Source organism: Urocampus carinirostris, chromosome 11 (genome assembly GCF_059441175.1).
Source record: "Urocampus carinirostris isolate Australia breed hairy pipefish chromosome 11, RoL_Ucar_1.0, whole genome shotgun sequence".
Taxonomy (NCBI): Eukaryota; Metazoa; Chordata; class Actinopteri; order Syngnathiformes; family Syngnathidae; genus Urocampus; species Urocampus carinirostris.
The window spans coordinates 18,008,114-18,034,914 of NC_142359.1; the positions used below are offsets into that span (position 1 = coordinate 18,008,114).

General features: G+C 39.9%; 2 protein-coding genes across 2 annotated transcripts in view; one reads left to right on the forward strand and one right to left on the reverse strand.

Moving 5' to 3' along the window:
• The window catches only part of ccdc146 (coiled-coil domain containing 146), a 74,321-nt gene extending 51,744 nt beyond the window's left edge, over positions 1–22,577 (reverse strand). The window contains exons 1-2 of the mRNA XM_088347114.1: positions 22,555–22,577; positions 21,141–21,244 (exon numbers count right to left, since the gene is read on the reverse strand). Coding sequence (XP_088203240.1) covers positions 21,141–21,242 — 102 coding nt within the window. The 5' untranslated portion in view covers positions 21,243–21,244; positions 22,555–22,577. The remainder of the gene's footprint in view (positions 1–21,140; positions 21,245–22,554) is intronic.
• Positions 1,218–17,754, forward strand: fgl2a (fibrinogen-like 2a). The gene is made up of 5 exons (XM_088347857.1): positions 1,218–1,955; positions 4,519–4,723; positions 12,735–12,954; positions 13,162–13,332; positions 13,423–17,754. The coding sequence occupies exons 1-5, from the start codon at positions 1,371–1,373 to the stop codon at positions 13,736–13,738; spliced, it is 1,497 nt and encodes a 498-aa protein (XP_088203983.1). The 5' UTR covers positions 1,218–1,370; the 3' UTR covers positions 13,739–17,754.
• Positions 22,578–26,801: the final 4,224 nt, after the last annotated feature.

Sequence of the window (26,801 nt, forward strand, 5' to 3'; positions counted from 1 at the left end):
ATGGAGACTGACTGATCTGAGAAGAGATTGCTTTGCCTTGACTTGCGTTTAGTTCACCAGAAGGGTAAAGTCAACGGAAACAAAAATATCCCTCCTAAGTCAGTCAAGTGGGGAGTTACTGTGTGCTGACCCGTTTCCATCCTAGGGGAAATGGGCTGTCTTCCGTGTGAGGCAGGTTGTCACAGGGCAATGGCGGATGCCAAAGGACATACACTACCATTGAAAAGGTTGGGGTCGCTTGGAAAAGTCATTTTATTTAAGGAAATGCACAGTTTTTTTAATGAAGATAAAATCAAACTATTCAGAAATACACCCCATACATTGGTTAACATGGCAAATGACTATTTTAGCTGCAGATCTGCAGAGCAACTAGCACTCCAGCGTTCTAATAGAGCAGTCTGTTTGCTAATTGTGTTAGAAAAGTAATGAAAACCAATTTACATTGATGTTAGCACAACTGGAAACCGTTTCACTGGTTATAGAAGCTATAAAACTAACCTTTCATTGAACTAGTCGAGTATCTGGAGCACCACATTTGTGGGTGTGATTAAACTTTATGAGTTTATGAACTTTTGTGTGAGACTCGACAGTCAATTCTTGTTCTAAGAAATTTTCTTTAAACGGAACACCACCAACGATGGTGTGTATAGTTTCAACATTCTTCAGAGAACTGCACAAACAGGCTCTATCCAGAATAGAAAGAGAAGTGGCAAGATGGCAAATACATTTAAATCTTTAGTTTGATACATAGATGCCCTAAAGGTCCTCATCTAGCAGCTTGATTAAACAGTACCCAGAAAAACACCAGTCTCAAAATCTACAGTGAAGAGCAGCGTCCGAGATACTGGCTTTCAGGACAGAGTGACAAAGAAAAAGTCATGTCACACTGGCCAACAAAGGGAAGGGATCCATATAGGCAAAATAGCAGACAATAAACAACTCATTTGATGAACAAAACTGTGATTTTTTCATGGAATCCACAACATTATGTGGGTGACCTCTTTTCCTAGCTTACACCAACCTCTAAAGATAAAAAAATGATAATGAAAGAACATAAGCACTAGCGGTATTGCTCAAAAGTTTACACCATCACCAATATGTCTAAGGCCATTACGTAATAGCGCTGCCCCCTCCCCTCCTCTCGAAGTCAACACCCTCTCTTTCTTTCTTCTCCCTCCCTCGCTTGTCCTCATATTAATGACACAGCATTGCAAGCAGCACCAGTTCCCCTGCACTCTCTCATCCCTGCAGGTTGCGCTTATTCACTCCCACAAACACGGGGAGCACAGACTACTGAGCTACACTGGACTGCCCGCACTTTTCTTTTTTTCAGAGCACTTTTAGGGGTACTTCTTTACCGTTCAACAAAAATGAGGGCTCTTCTGGTTTGTGGCGCTCTCCTGCTCACAATCACCTTGGTGCCACGCACCTGCCATGGAGTGGACTTTTCTGGTAGTTCTCAACAAAAGTGGGACGCAAGCGGAGCCTTCATCTCAACGGCAGACTCTGGCACTTTAGGCTCCTGTGCTATCAAAATGAGACCCTCCGGCCAATGCGGGGGCTCTGGCGCTGGAACCGAGGAGGGCGACGAGTGTCCTTATCAGTTGACACTGCCTCCTCTCACTATCAAACTACCCAAGCAGTTCAGGCTCCTGGAAAAGACAATAAAGGAGCTGCAGAGCCTGAAGGAGGTGGTGAACAAACTGCAGAGCAGGTGCCAAGAGTGTGGCGGAACACGGGGAAGTGGCGTCTTCGGGCATCAGCAGGCAGACCAGGGCCAGAGAGGAGACATAGTAGGAATGGACCCAAGTGCACAGGACGTAGAAGTTGGGGCTAGCCAAGAAGAAAGAGACAATGGAATGGTGTCCAGAACTTCTGCTGAAAGCACTGGACTGGGTCAAGGACATAATATGGGGAAAATCACACCTGGGCCAGTCCCTATGCAAGAAATGCAGGTAAAAACCAATCTTAGCATTTTTTTTAATTGCACAGTCCAATTAATATTATGGATATCCTTCAGTCCAGCATGTTTGGAGAAATATAATATTAGGGATGGGCAAGTACAGATATCAGCAATTGGTTCCAGTACCAGACCATTGAAGGTACACTGCCTTCTAGAAGCCATCAAACAATCAGCTGTAGTTAAGGGAATGATAAATGCTTTTAAACGGACAATCTGTATTATTTAATACCACCTGGTGGTAAAAATAAAAGTAAAAAAGACAATATTGATTCAAATGATAAGAATACATGAACTATCCCTATAAATGCGCAGTTTTTAAAAAGAAATTTGCATTCATTGTACATAACATGGGCACCACGATAGCGCAGTGGTTAGTGCATGTGCTGCAGAGATCTGAGGTGAAATCGAACCTTCCTGTGTGGAGTTTGCATGTTTTCCCCGTGTTTGCGTGGGTTTCCTCTGGGCACTCCGGTTTCCTCTCACATTCCAAAAACATACATGTCAGGTTAATTGGCCGGTCCAAATTGTCCCTAGATGTGAATGAGCGAGTGAGTTGTCTGTCTCTGTGTGCCCTGTGACTGGCTGGCAACCAGTTCAGGGTGTCCCCTGCCTACTGCCCGAAGATAGCTGCGATGGGTCCCAGCACCCCCGCGACCCTACTGAGGATAAGTGGTGCAGATAATGGATGGATGGATGTACATAACATGAGCCTCACCTAACTGAAATGTGTCCAGATTTCCCTGAAAGGTGCCTCAACAACAAAATCTCGAAAAAAAGCTGGATAAAAAAATGATGGAAAATAATGCTGTGGTTTGATTACTTTCAGTTTCCGAAATTTGCATTTTTTTGTGTTTTTAGCATTTGTTTTTTGTGTCACAACAGAGGAAAAGGAAATTTATGTAGTAAACAGTATACAGTAGGTAAATAAAATTGGTATTGACTACCACTCAAAATAGTAAAACAAATGTATTTGAAAATCCAATGGAATTTTATTTCTACTTTTCAGCCAACGAATTTCCACTTCCGTATAAAAACATTTAGTGCGCAATAAAACAATAAAAATACCCTACTTTTCCCCACCCGACAACAAGAAACCAATTATAAAATAAATATTTATGGTAAGGTACAGACTCACCATGTGAGGAAAGGGAATAGAGGGAGGCTTATCCACACTGAAAGGGATGGCGGCTGATGGCCCCCACTCCAGAACAAACACATAAAAAATGTGAAATAAAAAGTAAAACATGTTACAGTTAAAAGTTAGAAGTGAAACAAATTAAACTAAGTTAAAAAATAATCAGCTAAAAGCTATATTAAGTAAATGGGTCTTGAGCCTTCTCTTAAAAATAGTCCCAGCGGACCTAATGTCAGACTGCTCCATTGGCAAGGACTAATGTAGCTGAATGCTGCTTCACCGTTAGTTTTGGTCCTCACCCTAGGGACAGTTAACAAACTGCTGTCAGAGGAATTTAGGGAACGAAAGGGATGAAACCAAAAAGCAAATCAGGCTGATGCTCCAAGACATTAAAAACATAGTAAAATCACCTTAAAATCGATCCTGAAACGCACGGGAAGCCCTTGCAGCATTATAAAAACTGGTTTAACGTGATCTGACCCCCATAAGTACTTGTACTGCGGAATTTTGTAGTAGTTGTAAGCTAGTTATGTTCTTTTTGGGAAGACCAGAGAGCAATACATTATAATATTCTAAACAAGATGACATAAAAGCATGCATGAGCACCTCTGTGTTTGCCTGAGAGAAAAACGGGAGGACTCTGGCTATATTCTTCTGATAAAGTTGCCTCCCATTCGTGACTTAATATCTAAAATGCATTTTAAAAAGGGAATCTGTATGAATTGTGTAATTGGGGGAAACGGCATTTGTATCTGGTTTTATCTGAAACATGTGGTATCAAACATACCTACTATCCATCCATCCATCCATCGATTGTGTGCACTGTTTATCCTCACTAAGGTTGCAGGGATGCTGGAGCCCATCCCAGCTGTCCTCAGGCAGTGGGCACCCTGAACAGAGACATGCAGCTCGCTTGCTCATTCAAACCTAGAGACAATTTGGACCGGTTAAATAACCTGACATACATGTTTTTGGAATGGGAGGGGAAACCGAAGTGCCCGGAGGAAACCCACGCAAGCACGGGGAGAACATGCAGACTCCGCACAGGAAGGCTGGTAGCTGGATTTGATCCCACAACCTCAAAACTGTGCCGCGAACGTGCTAACCACTCATCTGCCGTGCCGCCCACATTCCTACCAAATACACTAAAATGGCCGAAAATAAGTTTGCATAGAGGTTTCACTCGGCCCCAAAACTCCCATCTCCTATAAACAAACTTGAGAATACTTACCCCCGCTGTCAGGATGACAGTAAAATTTAGGTTTGCCTGGTAAGTGTGTTGACTTTGGAACCATTCCAACAATCACACAGGCTTTCCCGCTTCTTAAAATTCCAAATGTCTGGTCAACGAAGCGGACCGGCTTAATAGCTTTGAAAGGTCACCTAGTTTTGAGTGAAACACAATTCCATGTTCTTCCAGATGAAGCTGAACAGGATGTCAGTGAGCCTACGCAATGCCAGGAATCAAATCTCCAACCTGCAAGGACGCATGGAGGGTCTCAACCTGCTCAACATGGACAATGTGCAGTCCATGGTTGACAGACGAGTGGAGAATATCACTGGCGTGGTCAACAGGCTGAGTTCCACCTGCACCACGCAATGTGCAGTACAGAACGCACCACAGTGTAAGTATTCCTGTACCATAGTTTGATTAAAATGTGATCATGCCAATCCTTTAAGCTTTCATCTTCAAAATGAGTTTTATTTATAGGGATTTCCTGGGCTGGATTCATGGTAGATTACTTTCTTCAGTAATACCTATGTAGCTGAGAATCAATAACAATGTGTTGGTGCTTACCTTTGAAACCCAGTAGTTTCATTCTATACATTGTTTTCACAGTTCACTCTTATCAGTGCAATTTCAGCTTGTTTAGAGGAAGCGATTCTGTGTACCACAGTTAATAGTTTTAGGTTGTGGTCATTATTGCACTTGAAGGAAGAAATCGACCTTAAACACAGGATTGCGGCGTTTAGGTGCCCTGACATGACATCACTATTCTTACGTGCTCCAAAAAGGGGGGTGGAAGAAACAAGGGCACATACTTTGCACTTAATCATTGGAAAATAAGACAAAATATGAAAAAAAAACATGCAATGAATTATAGCACAATCTGCCGTGTCTTCGCTTGGGAAGAATGGTCAGGGGATAGGATGATGTTTAATGACAAAACACAGGAACAAAGTAACACACAAATAAATGGTCAAAAAGACAACAAAACAGTCTGAACAAGAAACAAAAGAAAACCTCAACAGTTGGTCAATTTTTGCGCTGACCACAATTGCATAGCAATGTTGGCAACAGGGTTCGGACTGGATACCAATGGTAACGCTAGGGACATGGATGGTTGCAGAGGTACTGACAACTTTCAACATGTTAGCTATTGTTCTCTTTTATTGATGTTTACTATTGTTTGTGTACTGCAACTCAATTCTAAATCTATTCCACCTTGGTCATCCTGGAAGGGGGAATACCAATTGTGAGGCTCCACCTCAAGGTTTCTTTTTTCCTCACGCTGAGGTTTTGAGTTGTTCCTTGCCCGCATGTTGGTTTAAGATCAGGTAATGGTGTAATTGTAATCCTGTGCAATCCTTTGAGACATTTTTGTGATTAATGGCTATATAAATAAATGTGACTTGACTTAAACCAGGATGAAGCTAAAAAACAGTGTAATGGTGAGCCAGTGGTAATGCCAGGATCTGGCACGCCACCTTTCCTTCGAAGGCGCCAACCGTGGATTAAACGAGACACGCCTGTGTCTAATCTCTCCACACCTGGTTGTGATTACCCTGACCCTTTATAAAGACTGGTTGGAAGACAGACTTTGTCATCATCCATATCACCCTGTTTTCCAGTTCTATTCCGGTTGCCATTTCCACTATGTTTATACCACGACTACGTGAGGTTTGGTTTTCGAATTAGGGCAGTTTTTCAGTCTTTCAGACGATTTGTTAGTAACTTTGTTCCTGTCATTTGTTTTTAAACATTATCCTATTTTCGAATAACCCAGCACGCATTTTTGCTTCCCTGAATTTGGGTCCATCCACAAAGTAACACAAACCTCTTTAAACGTGGCTCTTATTTTAACAAGGGTGAAGGAGAGTGTGATGCTATTTTTTTCAGTTTCATTTTTGTGGGATGATGCATAACGCTTATTTCTAAGAAGATTAGTCGTGCAAACGCGGTGAAGAAAATCCCAGCATCAAGTATGCATGTTTACCCCTTCGAAACTCCACTTCAACACCATTCTCCAATGGTTATCCATAACGCATGTTCCCTAAGTTTCTATTTTTCAATTTCTTGTCTTTAAGATAAGGTATTTTCTGCACTGTTAAGTGCACCGCAAATATAAGGCGCATGGAATTAAAACTACTGTAAGGACTAAGGTTGCACAAAAAAACAAAAATTTGCCTTAGTTGCCTCTTGATTGATAAATCAGAATAAATCACTGATCACAATTGCAATCAATTGCATGGCTTAAAATGCAATCGAACCCAGATGGCATTGAGTAAAGTCGGGCGGGGGTTTTTGGGTTTTTAAGGGTTATTGTTCTATCTTCGTTATTCATTATCCATTATCCCATATCGGTCAGTTCATAATACGCTACAAAGCCTAGGAGCCGGGACACTTACTCTCAGCCAAAAGGCCAAGCTAAGGTCCTAGCCCTATAGCCTTGCTGCGATCATTGCGAATGCACCGTTCCCGGAGGTACTGAAATACCGGGCCGATGCGTGGAGTGGACAGAGCAAGCTCTTATTGGGCGTTCCAGGCCACATCCACTACAACTCTAGGGAAACAGATATCATATGAAAAGGCATTTGGTATTATCTCATCATCACACTAATTTTACTCACGTGCCAAATTGTTATTATTTGGCTGGATTGCAAGAATATTTCCAGACGTTAAACCAGTGGTATAGCCAACTTGCAAAGTCCTTCGGAAGCGCACGTTATCGTGAACTAAATTACAGTAAGGGCATTGTGGGAAGTAATATGGTCATTCTGGACCAAAATGAAGAGAACGCCGTTGTGGAAAGTCATTGGGTTATCCCTAAAAATAAAACGCATGGCCGCACATAATCAAGACGTTTGTCTCTTACAATGCTTCGTGTGAGCTGAGAAAAAGTGAGAAAACATTCTCCCTACTTAAACATATGTGGTACCGTGACTGAAAATAGTGTGACAATGAGATAAGACTCACTGTCTTTTCAGGTGTCATCTGCATCCTTATGTGACTAGTGAATGATATCAGGTAAAATCCCTAGATTACCATTGCTATCCAGGTCAATCTGTGCTCCCACCATTGCTTTGCAATGACGGTCCACATTAAAATTAACTGATCAATAATTGCACAAACATAGTAATGCATTTCCAATTTCACCCCCATAAGAGACACACTGGTTTGTAAGGTGCACGTTCACAATTCTGGCCAATTTGGGGTTTTTAGGTGCGTATTTTAGTCGGGAAAATACGATACTTCTATTCCCTTTTAGCCTCTTTTCCTATTTCCTCATTCACTATCAAATCCCCTTCCTGTCTGCTTTGCCCGTTTTGGAGGTCATGATGTTGTGTGCTCAGTCCTGCATGAAACAAGTAATTCTCATTATCTCTTGCCAACAACACAAGGAGCAATGTAGGCGGCTTTTCTGACATTAGACATGGGTGGTTGATGGGGGTCACCAACGTTCTTCTTTGCACATCAGTCGGCCATGTTCAGCATGAGAAGCGGTTAATGGTTTTAACACCAGGACTGTCTGAAGTGAATCCAAATGAAAACATTAAAAAAAACAGCTGTTGGCTAAGAGACAATCCAACCATGGAATCTTTCGGCTCTTCAAGGGTTTGCCTTGTCACACCAATCCATCCTCTTTTGTGCACTTGTTCTTCATCACTCAATTCTTTCCTAATGTTAAATAAACACTGTTGGAGATAAACATTCCTCGATGAACTTGAATGTTTTCGAATATTTCCAGTCAGTGTTTAGAAGAGGAATGTGCTCCCTTAACTTGCTACCAGCTGCTACACAGCAATGACAAATGTTGTTTTTTGGGCTATTTAAAATGTTAAGCAGTGAAGCTCAGAAAGAAAGTGCACAAACAAATTTTAAATAAATCACGGGCACCAGGACTTAGCAAGCAAACATATTGCCACCGCTTTCTGAATGGGCTTTTAAAATGTCCTCTCAGAGCATCAGTCATGCTGCATGAAGCAAAAAGCAAAGATGCTATTTCATAATTCACAGCTCAGTATATTTATCCCAATTTATTCTGCTAGTCCACATCTCTGCCACCTTTGCTTATCCTGGATTTCACTACCGGAAGGGATGAATTAGAGCCTTGAAGTAAACTGTCGGGAATTAATCTTCATGTAACGCAACATTAACTTTCTTGAACTGTGAGAATTGACTCGGAGTTCTCCTTGTGAATGGAACATCTAACCTCTACAAAAAAACAAACAAATTTGCTTTTACTCAGTTGAGAAAAAGAACATTGTTCCATCCAAAGGGAAGGACTGCAAGATTATCTGTAAGGAAACACATTTGTATTCCCAACAGAGGCTGATCTTACACAAAGACAGGCTGTCATGTTGCATTTTGTCGTTAGTCACTTATCTCACCGCAGTCAACTCGGAAAAATTTAAAGCTGTATCTGTCACTCACATGACTCATCAAGAAACTCATTAAGAAATTCAAAAATAATTTAAAAGATTTAGTACTGCGAGTGAAAGAAAGGATTGATATATTTCATACAGATTCTGGATTCCGGCACTTCGTTAATACGTGAAAAAAGGATCTAACCAATTTTTTTTCAATGATTATAATGTACTCACAGACTTGTACATGTCATATTTCATTTTGTTTAAGAATAGACATTAATCAAATCAATTTTAAAACACTCAAATTTAAAGCTAATGTATATATTTTGTTTGCGCAAAATTCAAAGAAGGTTGAAGGCGGAGGAAGAGGTCAACCAGGCAATTGGCAGGCTAAAACCTCGTAAGGTGGTAGTGAGGGTCCAAGTAAGGCAGGCAGCTCTTGGTTAGGGAACGGCCTCCTTCGTCTGGTCAAAGGCGTCCAAGCAGGAGAGGAGATCCATGATGGTGACGGAATTGATATGGTCAGAGGAGGAACGCCATAACATCAAAGCGTCCTTTTAGAGCAGACAGGATCGCTGGACAACATAGGAAGGTGTCATGGGCCAAGCTATGTCTTGGCCTGACTTGTAGAACATCCCTCAAGCCAGGCTCAGCTTACTGATCCAGGCCACTTACAACACGCTGCTCTGCCCCCAAAATCTCCACCTGTGGTCTGGCACTGAGGAGATCTGCCCACTCACTACCATCAACACTCGTCTTCAGCAGATCTCCTTGGGGTGCAAGACAGCACTGTCCTGAGGCCGCTATGGTTGGCGGTATAATGCTGTCCTGAAGAAGCTGGCAAGGGTCGTCGAAGCTTGCAGACAGGCAGCAAACAGTCGTTCAGCTACCCCATCAAGATGCATCATCCAGATTGCAAGGGCTGGCAAAGACACCATTAAACATGGGAAGAGTCCTATCACCTGGCAGTGAATGGAAAATGAGAGTCAATCTTTCAAGACAGTTGCAGTTCCCCAAGGAGATCGTCAAAACATCACTGGGGCTATACATGCTGCTATGATCTGTAGCCAGCAATGCGATCCTCCTAGTGGAGCTCACTGTCCCTTGGGAGGAGGGAAAAGAGGCAGCAGTAGAGAGACCTGACAGCCGAGTACAGGGAGGCAGGCTCGAAAACCACAGTATGCCCTGTTGAGGTGGGGTCCATGGGTTTTGTGGGCTCAGAGATCCCAGATGCACAAGAAATGGCCACTGGAGACTTTCCAGCCATCGTTCCACCACCGGCAGATGTCCTGGGGTTAAAGGAGCGAGACATCAATGACCAGTGGTCCCCAGCTTACCCAGTCAGGTCTAAGTTTTTGGGATACAAGAGCATTCCGAAGGCAGAAAGGCATGCAGTATTACCACCATACTGTATTTCCAATTGTTCTTTTTTTAAGCAATACATTTGATAATATGTTTTGCAAAACTTAAAATTAGGACTAGCTCGTAATTTTTTGATGCGTGAACACAAATTAATGACCTCCATGAATAGAGAATAGAGACAAGAGTGTCTTTAGAAACACAAATATTTCTATCTTACCTTATAGTCACACTAATGACATAAATGCCAAAGTCATTTTATGAATTTTGTGAAAAAATGCCTATCCCAAAAAGTCAAGCAGAAATACTGTTTGTTTTGTTACCTGCAATATGATTGGTGAACCAACTTGGGCACTTGTGCAAAATCTAAATTTGGCCACCAAAAAGTAAGTTATGTACGAATGTTATTCGTGTCACAATAACTGACCATTATATAATTCCCATTTAATTTGGCAAGCCATATGTGGCCTGAGGGCCGTAGTTTGGCCACCCCAGAGTTGAATGGCATTTTAACCGGACAGTCGATTGTGAGGGCTGTTATTGAGTTCTTAAGGACTGAGTAATAATCGGAGCAATTTCATGGATGATGGATGATTAACTAATGTTACTACACCCACAAACATCCTCAATCTTTTAACATGATCCCAGAGTGGACCAAAGAGGCCTGCATAACTTTATCAGCAGGCTGAAAAATTCTTCCATACTGAGGCAAGAAAAGTGTCTGCTTGGAGTAATGGTACCAGGCTGTACCAAGAAGGAGGGTGGGGGCGATTTCTTTCCGCTTTGGAAAAGCTGCACTGGGTATTCCATACTATAGCTCAACCTCTGGGCTCCACCTACCAAATCAACTCACTGAACAAGCTTGCCAGCATAAAAAATGAATCAAATTGCGCCCACATGCAGTCTGCTTTAGTATCAGCAAGATGCACTCTGAAAGTACTTTAGCCAAAAGTATAATCAACAAAATACAGTGGTCAGTTTGACTAATTTTCTTGCTTGTTTTACACAAAACAAAAGGCACAGGTTTTGTCTTGGCGTTGGTGGGGAATTTATAAGTGATTACAGAGACACCTCGCTGCTTCGCTCTTCGGTTATCGCTGGTTCACTGCTTCGCGGACTTTCATCGTGTATTGTGTTCTGCATTGTGATTGGGTAAACAGAGAAAGATGCTTTATATCGCCAACAAAGTTGGATCGCTCGACACTCTAAACCTGTCCAGGAGCCACACAAGTCTTTTGCGCTCTCTAGTGACTCCCTGGCTTTTCTACAAAAATGTCTGATTTTCGGTAGGACGGCCCTATGATGGCGGCAACATATCATGTAAGGTGAAGTAGATTTGGTCCTCAATTCATAAAAACGAGCAATAAGACAGCAAAAAATATGCATATATATACAATAAATAATAAATATATAATTTAAAAAAATATATATAAAATATAAAATAAAATAAAATAAAAAATATATATATATATATATATATATTATATACAGAAGTTATTTGTAAAAAATGTTTAGAAAGCACAGTACTTGTATTTGTCAAAAATACTTGGGTTGGTTCTTGAGTAATAGTTAAATAATTAAATAATTAAATAATCTAATAAATCAAAGTCTCTTCATAACAGCGCAACACTTTGCCATATTTCGGAATAGTATTTTCGGTTCCTATAAGGAACCGAAAATATCAAAGATAAGAGTGGATAAGAGAGTACTCAGTTGGTTTGGACACATGGAGAGGATGGATGAGGAGTGAATGTTGAAGAGGATCTACAGAAGTCAATGGAAGGAGACCAGGAAGAAGGCAGGGCACCCGTATGATGTGGCAGGGGTAAACCAGTGAAAGCTGTTGGGCCCTGCTGTTAAACAGAAGAGTGTGTTGTGTCACCCTGTCCCGAGTGACATGGTCGCTTTCTTGTGTCTCGTTTCATCTGGAGGGACGAAAGCATGACCCACTTGGGTGCCGAGGTGCCTAACTTGTCTGGGTGTTTGGGCATTTTTGTTGGCCATGGTCCAGAAATATTTGTGTGTGTTTTTTGCTACTTTTTCCCTTTTTTATTTTCTTTGTTTTTGTGTATGTGTTTGTCTTGCTGTCGGTCACCCCCCCGAGGGATATGACCAGGGTAAATAGAAAGATAGAATTTTCTGTTCCATTCCCAAGAGGCTAGGGTAGTCTCCCATAGTGGAATAAGTGTTTTAGAAACAAATACAGTCAAAAGATTTGAGTAGTGGAAGTAGCAGGTCAAATGGTTGAAGGCAAATGTTAATAGCTTTTATATTTTTAACTGTACTTTTTTTCATGTTGTAGTTCTGCTCCTCAAGATTAAATCCACCTGAGGAGAATCACAGATATAATGATAAGAATCCTGCAGAACTTCCGCATGCAAAATTGCATACTTACCCGCTTTAGTGCGCTTCACAAGGGGACACCTTTCTAAAGTTATAGGGAAAAGTTGGCGAACCGTTTTGCGGTGGAATACAGTGCCCAAGGATTTCATTCAGTACTGAAAACTTTCATTATGATTAAAAATTGAATTACTTTCTTCAGCCTCCCTTAGCCTCGGGGACCATTTCTGCTACGGTTCACTTGACAGAAAAAAAGGAAGAGCAAACTAAAAGAAAATTGAATATCATCCAGTACCATTCCCTCACAAATAACCGCACTTCAATTCACTTTGTGTCTCCCTGCAGTCATTTTAGCTCCTCGGGACTGTTCAGACTACAATGTGCTAGAGACAAGGAAGAATGGGGTGTATCGCATAACCCCTGACCCCCGCAATGGGACATTTGAAGCCTATTGCGACATGGAGTCTTTTGGTGGCGGCTGGACAGTCATACAGCAGCGACTCGATGGGTCTGTCAGCTTCAACCGTACCTGGGCTGAATACAAGAAAGGCTTCGGCAACCTTAGGTAAAAGACTCAGGAAGAATTATGTGTCGTCTTGTCCTTCGTTTACTGTCACCTCACTCACCCCATGGAACCTATTCCCCGGGGTCGTAAAGTAAATTCAGTATGACTAACCGTGTCCCCTTGTGAACAACTATATTGGTCTCTAAATAATTTATCTCAATCTCTTTCACCCTTTATCTATGACCCTTTTATTCTTCTTGGCCGTAGAGGAGAGTTCTGGCTGGGCAATGACCACATCCATCTACTGACAAAGGCCAAAGACATGATGCTGCGGATTGAGCTGGAGGATTTTGAGGGTGTGCGAGAGTATGCCAAGTATGACCAGTTCTATGTGGCCAACGACTACTTGCGATACAGGCTGTCCATCAGTGGATACAGGTACTGTATCCGTTTCTGTCGCAACATCAGGTCGATTCAGGCCAGTGCATGATGATGAGGTATTTATGATGATGAGTTGTATCGTTATAGCGGGACAGCCGGGAACGCTATCAGCTTCAACAAGCACTTCAACCACGATCAAAAATTCTTCTCCACCCCGGACCGCGACAACGATATGTACCCCTCGGGAAACTGCGGCGCCTACTACAGCTCGGGCTGGTGGTTTGATGCCTGCATGTCGGCCAATCTCAACGGCAAGTACTACCACAAAAGGTACAAGGGGGTGAGGAACGGAATCTTCTGGGGAACGTGGCATAACATGTCGACAGAGTACTACCCGACCAACTACAGGCAGGCCTTCAAGACGGTCAAGATGATGATAAGGCCCAAGAACTATGCTCCGTAAGAGGAATGAAGAATGTATATGGGAAAACGGACAAACAAAATACCGCAAACAGACTGTAAACTTTCATCTGCATACTAACACCAGTGTTTCTCAACCAGTATACCGCAGGAAATTGTTTAATTTCATGTTAATGGTGAAAAACACAATTGTTTTTCAAAATGCGTACAGTTTGAGTATTGTGCTGTCTTCCAGTGAAGAGCAGATGAAATGTAATGTCTTATGAGAAGGTGGCAGTATAATCACTATTTTTTGCTTTGTAGGAATGAATTTTTGAAAAGGAAACATGCCAATCTTGAACCTGACCTGTAATTAATTCAGGACCCAGCCAAAGTATTACCAGGTTAATACACATACAAAATTATAATAAGTGATGAATTTACAATTTTTCTGGTTTTAAGTACACTTTTTCTTCGATTATTTGCCGGTGGAGATTGTTTCTTTTACAATACTTTTGTTGGCACAGTGTAAGCTCAAGACATCAACCCCTTACAGAATTATTTCCCATAATTATTTATTTGTGCTACCTCCTGTAGATTGAAACTGGAGTGGAAAACTTATTTTTTCATTATTTTCATTAAATACAGTGTGCTCTAAGAATTTCTTAATGAAATTAGTGTGCCTCTTCTCCAAGAGGTTTAGAAACACTGACACAATTGAATAAAAACAAGGCTGCTGGGCACTCCGAAGCAGCACAAGCTAGAGATGCACTAGTAGAAATATTGCCTGAATACTGTGGTAAGAATATAGTCGCAAGCTGTCCAGAAAATCCAGAATCATCAAAAAGGCAAAGTATGGTAATCCCTTGTTTTACGCAGGGATTACAATCCAAGTCCAAAGTTCCGTGATCGTCTAACCCGCAAAGTAGTAGAGCTGCAACAAACGATTATTTTAATAATCGATGAATCTGCGATTATTTTTTCAATTAATCGACGAATCAGATTTTTTTAAAACATTTTTTTTATTTTACCTTTATTCAAATATTGAAGTTTTCGACACACAATAAATAGCACAAAAAAAACAACAGAATGTTCAATAATATAAGACAATACAAAATCCACACACACACAGTGTTTGTCAAATAACTTGACAATAAAGAAAAATACATACAAATGTATGCCTTAAGCTTGCTAATATGTAAGATATATTTTATTAAAGTGGAAAAAAAAGAGTCATCAGAGGGAAATGCGAATACTTAGTCGGATGTTTGTTTGTGGCTTTCTATTTATTACAATAATACAGTTCTTAAACATGTGCCCAAAGGCAGTAGGATGAAGCCAAAGCATTTAGGTGCCTAACCCTGTTCCATGTTTTCCTTCACAGGAAAGACAAATTTAAAATTAAAACAAGGAAAAAGAACTTTAGCCCGCAAGAGAAAATTCGGGGGGGGAAAAAATGACATTTCAAACGTATAATATCAATGCTAGCGACACGTATATCATTTAATATCTAAAGAAACTCTTGATCTATTCATGTTCTTTAGTATATTTATCCAAAATGCGCAAAGTATATCATTTTTTTTGTCATTAATGTATGTCAGTAAGGGATATTTTTAAGGTCATCATCTAAATTGTACCATAAATAAATAACTTATGGGGTGGCAAAATGGCTTTTTAGTGTGGTGCGAGAACATTGGACCCTAAAGTTCTGGATTCCCATGAGATTATTAGTGCATGCTCGGTAAAGAAACAACTGTTGAATATTGCTTTTTACACTAATAATAGGGATTTAAGTTACACTATACCTTCAAATTTTAACATGTTGGGTTTTATAAACTATATGTTTTCATACTTAGCATTATGCGCAATCTTTGTAGCTTTCTTCTGTAATCAGATCAATATTTTATATTGCTCTTATACGTATTTCCCCAAATTTCTATACAAAAAATTAAGTAAGGCAAATTGATTAACTGTATATTTTATTAAGGTTCTTATAGTCAAACATATGCCTTCATCTATTTATAACTGCAATGTCTGTATCTTATTGTACATTTAATTTCAGGATCTGAAATGTGCTATATAAATAAATTTGGATTTGGCTGTAAATGACCTGGTATAATATACGGCCTTGGGCCCCTCACTGCTGGACCAAATGTGTACTGCAAGAATGCACTCTTATTTGCATTGAACAGATGTGCAGAGATGCATAAATCGATGTTGTTGCCAACGCTTTTGATAGTCGATTTTAATCAATTTTATCGATTTGTTGTTGCAGCCCTACAAATTAGAAACATTTGTTTGTTCATTAGATATCGGTTACGCATAACATACACACCTAGGGCCCTGCGTTTGCCTCTTCTCCCATTGCCACATAAGTCTCTTCCCTTACTCGATAACAATCCACAGAGCACCCAGTGGTGATCAGCATTTCGTTGCGCTTCTCTGACTTTCTTCAGAGTCCGATTTCATTAATAAATTTATTTTCAATGTAATGAAAATACTGATATCAAAATACTAGCCGTCGTCGCGCCTACAGTTTGTTTTTGGTAGACACATTGACTTGTGCGCCTATCCGGCTGTTTAACTGACAGCATACAACACCAGCTTATCACAGTCGCGCACAAAGACAGTCACGCCCACCTAACACACACAAATACAGTGCCCCCGTGATAGCCTTTGCTGTGTGTTATCTGCTGCAGAACACAATGCATTATGAAAATCCGCTAAGTATCGAAACCACACAAAGTAAACCACGATACAGCCAGGGATTACTGTATACTAAACACTTCATGCATTGTTTTGTTTTGGTGCATTCCTAGCTCAAATAAAATAGGAAAATGTCCCTGATTTTATCTCCCCACAGTGGAATATATAGTCCTCTAACTGTTGAATTAAATGCGACAGTAAAGGACAATGGACTGTGAACAATGACCGACTAATAGAAATGATCGCTCAAGCTGTGTAAAAGCCGGCCTCATGCAGGGGTCGTCATATTCAACCAAGTGTTACACGATTTTTTCACCAGCTCCCAGTCTATAACCCACTTCCTGGCATGCCACATATTTTCTATTAAAGGCCTCAGACTCAGCTCAGTGCACAGTAGGAGTTGAATTAATGAGCTATCATTTCCTCAACTAAATGCTTTCATAATTAACAGCCATTGAACTGGGATACATGAGTGCTCCAGAGACCCCTTTTGGAGAAAGTCGAATTGGTATCAGGTAGCGGTCCACAAGTACAGTGATCCTTCGTTTATCGCGGCGGTTAGGTTCCAAAACTAAGCCATGATAAGCGAAATACAATCATATACAATCTAATACTCTACAATGCATTGAAATCAAAGAACAAAACCTTTTTACAGGCCTAGGCATCCGTTTGAAAAAGGAAAACCTTATTTTATTTATGAGCAATAACTACTTAATTTGGGACTGTTTACCCAATCAAAATCCAAAACACAATACACGATGCTAATCAATGGAATAGGAAAAACGTGAAAAGTGAGCCGCGTTATAGCGAGGATCACTGTAATAGCACCTCTATTGTTAATGAAACCTACTCAGCCCATGTTCCTTCATTCAAAACCAATCAATCATATTTCATATTATCTAATGATGTAAATAGCAGTACTCTGCAGAAACAAACAAATATGTGTTTTTTTAATCAGAAATGAAGAGGAACGATGACATTCAAAGTCATTCTTTAGAAAGCAAAATCCCTAAAGGTTTTACCATTTGTATAATACTGCCACCTCCAGCCAGATAACTGTATTGCATCCGTTTATTCCTAACACTGAAAAGAGCAGAACGCAGGAACGGTTTTTTTCGCATATTAATGAGATGTACAGTATTTATTCTTATTTTGTGAAATTTGATAGAATTTATATGTCCAGGGGTTATACAAAAACGAGGTCGGATAAAAGTAAGGAAGACGTTGTCGTGGCCATTCGTAGTGTATTATTGAGTGTGTGTGTGTGTGGAGCTTGGCATATGTGTACAATTATATTTTCTATCATCCATTTAAAGTCATTGTCATCACAAAGGATATGCACTTTTGATATTTAAAAAACAACTTTCAAGTCAATGGTTGTACTGTGTGTTGTTACTTAATGCAAATACAATTTCTGAGTGGGACTGATATAAGTGTAAGGTGTACACAGGTGTCCAATTTGACCATAGAGCAAAAAAAGTAAATTCACTGAGAGACTCATGTATTGCTACGGTTCATAAACTTCGACGGAACAGTAATCCCTCGTTTTCCCCCGGTTGTCAGTCCGTCAGCGAACCTCTGTTTCTACAAGGCAAGCACTTTGACTCCCGTCAATCCCGCTTTTTATACCCGTTTTTCCACCCATCCGTTCCTGATCTTCTCGTTTGTCTCTGGCTTCGACGTGTTTTTTGACCCCGACCACGTTTGCTCTCTCGTCCCGGCTTACGACCTGTTTTTGATCCCGACCACGTTTTTGCTCTCCTGTCCCGGCTTACGACCTGTTTTTTCGTCCTTGACACCGCCATCTCCCGCTCCGGAAGATCCACTTCCGTGTTCGGATCAAGATCCGATTGTGTTAGCGGCTTGCTTCCCGCGTCCAGCGAGCACCAAATCGCGGGCGCTGCCCTTCCTCTTTTTATCAATAAACTTGTGGTCAACGCTACGCATTTGGGTCCTGATTCCGTTCGGGTCGTGAGACATATAAGTACTTTTTAAAGGGTTTTTCACATTAGAATTTTACGAATAATCTTGTTATAGTATTGCACTAAGGGGCGGAAACTATTTCAGGACTCTACGTTTTTACTTCAAATTGTATTTTGTCGCCATCATGTGGACGTTATAGAAAACTGCTTTTACCTTCCTCTATGCAGGAGTCGGCAACCCAAAATGTTGGAAGAGCCATATTAAAACTAAAATCTATATACAGTGGAACCTCTGTTTTTAAACGCCTCTCAGCTCTGACAAATCGGTGTTCGACCAAAAATTTCGAGAAATTCTTGCTTCGCAGTTTGGTCAAAAAATCGGAGTTCGAACGCCGGTACGCTAAGGTGCGATGCTGAGCGGCGTACGGGTGTTTTAGCCCCTAATTATGCCTCCGAAGAAGGTCGGTGCAAGCAGGACAGGTGAAAAAAAAAAAAGTTGTTCGTCCAACTATTGCCTTTAAGAAAGACATAATAGCTAAATATGAAAGAGGTGAACGAATTTCCGATCTTGTTAATGAATACAGCATGGCTAAATCTACTATCAGTATGATAGTAAAGAATAAGGAGGCTGTGAAATCGAGTGATGCGGCTAAGGAAGTTAGCGCTATAAGCAAGCAACTGCCGCAAGTTTTGGAAGAGGTTGAAAAACTTTTGATGATTTTTCTCTCCCCACTGTCCACCACAAAGGTAAGAAATCCTAATCATAATCCTTTTTTATTTTTACATGTTCATGTTAGCGTAATCTTTCGTACGGAAGATTACGCTAACGCGAACATACGGTTAGCCTGGGTTAGCTTTACGTTAAATATTCAAGATAAACATTCAGGGTGTTGGAACAGATTAAAACGATTTTACATTACTTTTAATGGGAAAAACGATTTTCGGTGATCGACCAAATCGGTTTTCGAACAGGGTTCTGGAACGGATTATGGTCGAGAACCGAGGTTCCACTGTATTTGGAGCAACGAAAATTAAAAGCCTTACATAAGTCTCAACAGAGACTGTATCCATCTATATTCATTGAAAACAGTAAGAATGTTTCTGTCCTATTTGTTCTCCAGAAACCATATATTTTTCCATTATCAAACTTTTTTTTAAAGCGTCTTGGGACCGCTAAAGAGCCGCATGTAGTTTCAGGGCAAGTTTAGTAGTGGTGTAGTGCAACTTTTTTGGCGATAGAAAGCATTTTTTCTCTGCTTTTTGGCCCCAGCCACTGGTGCTTTTGTTAGTCCAAAACGTTTTGTTGACATGTTGGCTCTTAGAGAAACTTGAAACTGAAAGGAATTTGCACGTACATTATGTAGGTTTATGCAGCTGTCTTACTTAGGTGTACAACATACAGTAGATGGCAACGACATTAATGCACAGGGAGACACAGAAAGAAAAGGGGCGTGGCGAAGTTCAGCCAATCAGAATGCGAGACACATGATCTGCACAGCAAATATATTTTAGGAACTAGAAAAGTTTTTCTTTATTTAATAATTACAGTGCAAACGTAAAAAATATATATATATATATATATTTCTCTTGCAACTGTTTCAGAAACAAAGTCAAGAGACAAAACCGAAAAATGAAGCCATGTACCAAAACTGCAAACACTTTATAAAAAAATAAAATACCTTTCATTGCACAATATTTAACAATATATGGTGATAATGGATTAAAACGTTGTTTTTCAGGAACAGATACATGTTACCATTTCTGGTTGCATTTCTGGAAATTGGATTTGTCCCAAAAAGAGGCATTGAAAATGTTTACGTTTTAAAGAACATTATTTTTTTTCCGTAAAAAAATAAAGAAATAAATAAAAATAAAAACACAGAACCACAGCAAGATAAGAAAAATGCTAGAAAATAAAAATAGTATTAATATTAATAAGAGCAAAATTAATGGCCAATGAGAGACCTTTTTTTCCAATTACATCTATTTTATTTATTTTTTTAGCAGTTTGACAGTCACTAAATTCATTCCTTATTTTCTTCTATTTTTCTCTGTTGGCTTACAAATATACCACCAAACCAATTAACCTCAAAAGGAAAAAAATCGGAAATCAGAGTTAATTTTTAATAATAATATTGATTAAAGGCTGTAGCTCAGGAGGTAGAGCGCTTGTCAAGGGATCCCAGTTCGAATCCCGGCTCGTCCGTGTTACATGTCGAAGTGTCCTTGGGTAAGACACTGAACCCCTAAAACCCCCAATAAGCAGGTTAGCGCCTTATATGGCTGCAAGGCCGCTATTGGGAAATGTGGAGCACATTGTAAAGCGCTTTGGGAAGTCATTGACTTGAAAAGCTCTATATAAATGCAGATCATTTCATTTCATTTCATTTTGAAAGACTTAAACTGAAAGTGTGTATTATTAGACCACTTGATGTCACTGTTTTGAGATTGAACCAAAAATGAGTTCTGAAAAGTATAGGTAGAATACAAACAACGAAAAGTTACCAAAATGCACAATTTTTACTTCTCATGCATTTGCCTGGCCTATTTGAGGTTTTTGGGTACTTGTAGTAGCAAGATGGCGGGCAATTATGTCCTTTCCGTTTAGGTGAACCCCACGCTATATAAAATAAATACAAATTTCTCAACCTACAAGTACTTTCTAAAATGCATGTTTATATGCTAGTTTATGGGTTTTTACTTATTGTGCAAATCAAAATTGTTTTATGGCTAATATGAACTAAATAATAGACACTGTCCCTTTAAACACATGCAGGAGTACTCCACACTAACTCTCCTGTGAGACACAGCTCCTCACCATCCTTTTCAAATTCATACCTCATCCAGCTGATGAAAAATTCCAGAATTCTCTGAAAATGAAGCAGCATTAGATACAATGTCCACAAGAGGGCAGTCTTCCTTTTCATCGTTGCTTGCCATGTCTGAGAACACACGTAAACATAGACGTCACCTTCGAGGATGAATAAAATTCAGTGAATCTGCTCATCTTAAAAAACAACAAGACTAAAATGAAAAAAATATATATTAAAACTATGACAAATGGCAGAAGACGTCATAAATACACACATGAATTGCAATTCAAGCAAAAAAAAGCAAATTTGGACAGACATCATTCAAAAGCGGGATGGTGTTGCTTAAGGTGTCCTTAAAAAGTTGGAATAAGAATATTTTTTTTCTTGTAGAGGGATTATACAAGATGCTTTTTTGCTTTTTCAATTAGGCAAAGAACGTGTTCCCCCCACAATCATGCAAATATGTTCCAAAATAGTCCACGTGTCATGAATCTCGAGAAGGTAGACATTTGGACCTTATATCCCTCTCGTTCTGTGACATCACCGAAAGACATCGAGAAGCAAAACGATTCCATTGAGAAACAGACAGCAATTGTAGGAATCAGCGAAAGTATTGCGCTCAATTCCGCCCTGAACAGCTGTACTAAAAGTAAGATCCAAACGGAAAGGGGCAGTGGAATACAAAGCTTAAAGCCCCAGTGTGTAATATTTGACCACTAGATAGCACTGTTGTCTAATGCGAATGAAAACCAAAGCCACAGCCAGCAGAAAGTCGCCAGACAAACATGGCAGACTACAAGGTATGGATTCCATCCATTATGTGCATCGCTTATCCTTAGTAGGGTCGCGGGGGTGCTGGAGCCCATCCCAGCTATCTTCGGGCAGTGGGCAGGGGACACAGAGACAGACAACTCATTCGCTCATTCACTCCTAGGGACAATTTGGACCGGCCAATTAACCTGACAAGCATGTTTTTGGAATGTGGGAGGAAACGGGAGTGCCCGGAGAGAACCCACACAAGCACGGGGAGAACATGCTAACTCCACACGGGTATGGATTCCACTATGCAAAAATTCTAATTTCTCGAACTTTCATATTTTCCTTTTTAATTAACATTGGTACGAAATTTCAATTATTTTTATCTAGAATTCAAAACGATGATTTCGTTTTTTTTTACTGAATGAACGTTTTTTGTTAATGCATACTTAATCGTGAACATATTTCACTTTCAACTTTTAAAGAACACTTAAACGGTGCACCCCACTTTTAGCTAGCAAGTAGAATCAGCTAAAACTAAGCTAATAGCTTACACACAAACAACACCATTTTATAAATTAAGCTGCTGCTTTTTCCCCTTAATAACTCCTACCAATTAAAAAAAATCTACATTTTCCCACACTAAATAACAAAACAACAACAAAAAAAGACTAGTGTTTTACCCTGCGGCTACTTGATCTTGAAGCGGGACTGTGTGTGCTTGAATTAACGCCTCAAACTTTTATTTTTCCGGTTTCAAACAAGCACATTTTATTGTTGTATTTGTAATATTCTGGAGAAACATTTTGTTTTTCTCGTGAATAGAGTGCGTGATTACATCTAATGCTTTTTAATAACAACATTGTGGCATATATTCAAACTGCATTAAGTTTCCCAAAAAGTTGACCTACCTTGTGAAAAACCTTCAACTAGTTGGAAATAAACAAGAAAACGAAAAAAAAGGATTGAAAAAATAAAACAACTTGCTATGTTCACAAAACTAAAAGGAATCACAGTTTTCGCCCCGATCAACTTTGTCTGTGCGGACTATGGTTGTCATGACAACGACGCCATACGCCCCTGACAACGTAAAAAAAACTATTTAAAAACAACGAAATAAGTTGTTTCCCGAACGTATGCCACTTCATGGAAAAAAAAGGTTGCGTTTACTTAATTATATTTCCAACTTAACTTTTGTAACGTTTGTTTTAGTAATCGTGTAAAATGGCATATAAATAGTCGTGAACTTGAAATGTCCCAAAAACGTCCAGCAGGAGACAGAGTACAATTATTTCTGATGATTCAGAGTAGCATCCGTTGGCCAAACTTACTTGCTGATTTAAAGTGACTCGTTAGTGTGGTTTAGGAGGAAAAACGTTTGTATTTCTGTAATTGTCGGATATAGCATATGAGCAGCACATTTTACCACCCAAAGTGTCTCCAGTCAAAGGATTAGAAGAGAAAAATGGGAAGGAAATGATAAATAACTGCTTGGAGAATTACAATATGCAGGGTATAAGAGAGATTCTGAATTTTAGTTTTCCAAACTAGACTTTAAATCAAAGCAGATAAATTGGAAAGGCTTTTGCTCTCCTTTGGTCAATGTACCACAACCAGATGTTGGATGAAAACATCCAAAAGAGAAAACAGAAGCGATCCTCCTCTACAACCAAACCAAAGGAGGAGTAGATACTGTGGATGAGATGGTTGGTAACTTCACTTTGGCCCATGGTAGTTTGGTACAAGATGATTTGATAATGCCCCTAAGAATGATTCAGGCCACAGTGTCCCAAATTCGACACAGGTATCACTAATGAAATAGGACACCTTCACACAAAGAATTTTATGACTCCGCACGTGAAACGTCGACAGGAAATTAGACAAACCTACGTAACTGAAGTAATGGCAAGATGTGAAGTGACAAAAATGGCTGTAATCCAACCACCGGAGAGAAGCACACAGGGCCAGCAGATAAAAGGAATAATAGTTTGGGACAGCCTCATTTAATAATGAAGAGAAAATGAGTGTGTCTGTACAAATGTGTGGACTGTGTGATTGTCTTGGCCCCCTTTGAATGTTCTTTGTTCGTCCTCCATATTATCAGACATAATGACACAACAGGATTATTTGTTTAAATGTGAATAGAAAGTGACAGATGAAAATGTCAATAATGAAATGACTCTTTTCTTGAACAAAATCGTGTGCTGTCCCTTGTTAAGGTTTCTTCATTTTCCTCTTGTTGAGGTTTTTGAGTTTTTCCTTGCCCTCATGTAGGTTTTAGATCAGAGGATGGTGTAATGTTAGTCTGTAGTTTGCAATAATCTGTGGTCTGTACTACCCTTTGAGACTCTTTGTGATTAATGTCATGAACCGGAACAGGATCAGGACCCAAATGCATGACGTTCTCACGCAAGCTTTTATTTTATGGGAAATGGGGAGTCATGCACGTTAGGAAGCGGTCTGGTGTGGAAAGACAGGAAGCCAGAGACCGACAAGATTGACACCAATTGCCCAGACAGATGGGTCGATCCCGGACAGGACGGGACAGACAGGATTGATATAGAAACAGGATATCGAAATTAAACAGGACAAACTAGACTGGAATGAAAACTGGAGAGAATAATGAACAGGAAAAAAATAGACGGGAACAAAACTGGAAACCGATATTAAACAGGACAAAAAACCGATACCGGATAGGAAATACCAACAGGCAACAGGACCGGGTCAGAACCCATGTCTTGCAGGCGGACGTTTGTTGACGGACTGACAAACGGAGAGTGAGAACACTGAACTTAGAAGGAAAGCCAATCCGTCAACGAGCCGCAGCTGGCGCCCAAAGGGTGGGCCGATTGGGCGTCATGGCAACCATGACAATTAAGGGCTATACAAATAAAAATGACTGATGTGTCTCATCAAAATTAAAGAATATCTTAAGTTAATTGCAAAAATCCTTTGATTTGAATCACTTCCAACTCATTGGTGTGGTTTAATAAGGAAAACATTTGTCAAATATAGCATATGGGGCAAACGATTGGACCACCCAAAATGAGCCAGGAGAGGCTCCAGTTAAAGGATTATTGGAATAGGAAAAAAGGAAGGAAATTATAAATAACTGCTCGGCTTTTGTTTGCAAAGTTATATTTACTATAGGCATATGTAACGATTGTGAATTTTAGGTGAAAACGTTAATTATACCTGCACACATTATATCAATTCCAAATCCATCTGTCCAACAAGAAACAAATACTATGATTGGGGCACCAACAAATATTATGGTTGTAAACACATGTGGGAATGATCAAGGTTTCCCCAACATGTGGCTGCATACAAATCTATAAATCTCTGCTTCCTCATTGTACACAGCAGACTCTGCCTGTTTATTATTTTTCACATGATTAAAAAAAAAAATAAGTTTTTCGTGCATAAAACTTCTTCCTAACTCAGATTATCACTGAAGTTTCATAATGTACAACAGATGAAAATGATGCAAGAAGGGCTGTCAAGCATGACCGAAGAGCGGGATTACAGAGTGTGTTCGGTAGTAATGTTGGCAGCTTTATTTTCCTACTTCTCCCCCTATAGGGATTTTGCATGGCTTCTTGCTAACACAGCTGCACAAATGACCGAGTATAGCTCCAATGTGTTTGAATTGGAGGCTAAATGTGCAGCGTCAATGGTTTCCTCTCCATCTAACACCCTCTTAATATGTGAAAAAATCAATCTGTGTGACAGTGGTATAAATACTAATGATGGAGTGTGTGTGTGCTAAGGACTATCTGCAGACTAGTAGTGTACACACTAGTGCCTGGGGCCCATTGCAACTCGCCAACTATGTATCAATAGCCGGCAGCATATAGATAGATTTATCCTGAAGAGGGGGCTTTAAACAAGCAGTAAAGCTTTTTTTTTTTTTTTTTTTAAATATACTAAACAACAATTAACTCATTATAATTGACATAAATTCCTAAATATTTTATTTTTGTAAACTTTGTAACTAACCTCATAGAAAGCAACCTGTTTTTACATTATAAAAGAGGGCAGCATGGCGGCTGAGTTCTGAGGTCATACAAGCCTTCCTGTGCGGAGTTTGCATGTTCTCCCTGTGTCCCCTGGGTTTTCTCTGGACACACTGATTTCATCCCACATTCCAAAAAACATGCATGCCAGGTTAATTGGCCGGCCAAAATTGTCCCTAGGTGTGAATGAGCGAGTGAGTTGTCTGTCTCCGGGTGCCCTGGGACTGGCTGGCAACCAGTTGAGGGTGTCCTCTGCCCACTGCCTGGAGACAGCAAGGATTGGCTCCAGCACCCCTGCAGTTAAGTCTAGGAGTTACAACAGATAGTTTGGGGGAAGACTAAAATAAAAAGTTATCAGAAAAAATGAAAGCTGATACCAACCTCTCGTTTTTACAAAGTATTATTCATATTTTTGTCTTTTTAACCGATAAGGAAAGCTGTATACGACCCTTTTCATTTTCTACTGATTCAAATTAGGATGGACTTGTTTCCTTGTTCAATGTAGAATCATCAGCTGCAGCATCTGCCTATAATGTAAAACTGGTAGTTGAACAACCGGATCCAGATGGCAATAAAGTGACAATCTATTGTACAAATACAGCATATTTTACAATCTTGTCAATTTTCATTTCTTTGAATGTTTAGTCACAATTATCACACCCAAAATAAATAATAGTGTTCACTTTTAGCTACTAGTTCTCAGCTGTAAACCATAAACATCATATAGTTTTGTATACTAATCAGTCTAAAACAAAATTAGTCCAACGCAAAACAAAGTGAAAACTTCAACCAACTTTAGCCTTGATATAACGGGAATCTTTTGTTTTGTGCTAGTAACTACCAGACTTTCAGCCATCGAAAACTCCCATAATCTCCGGCGCCTTCCCCTCCCTTTTTTTTTCCTATCATGAATT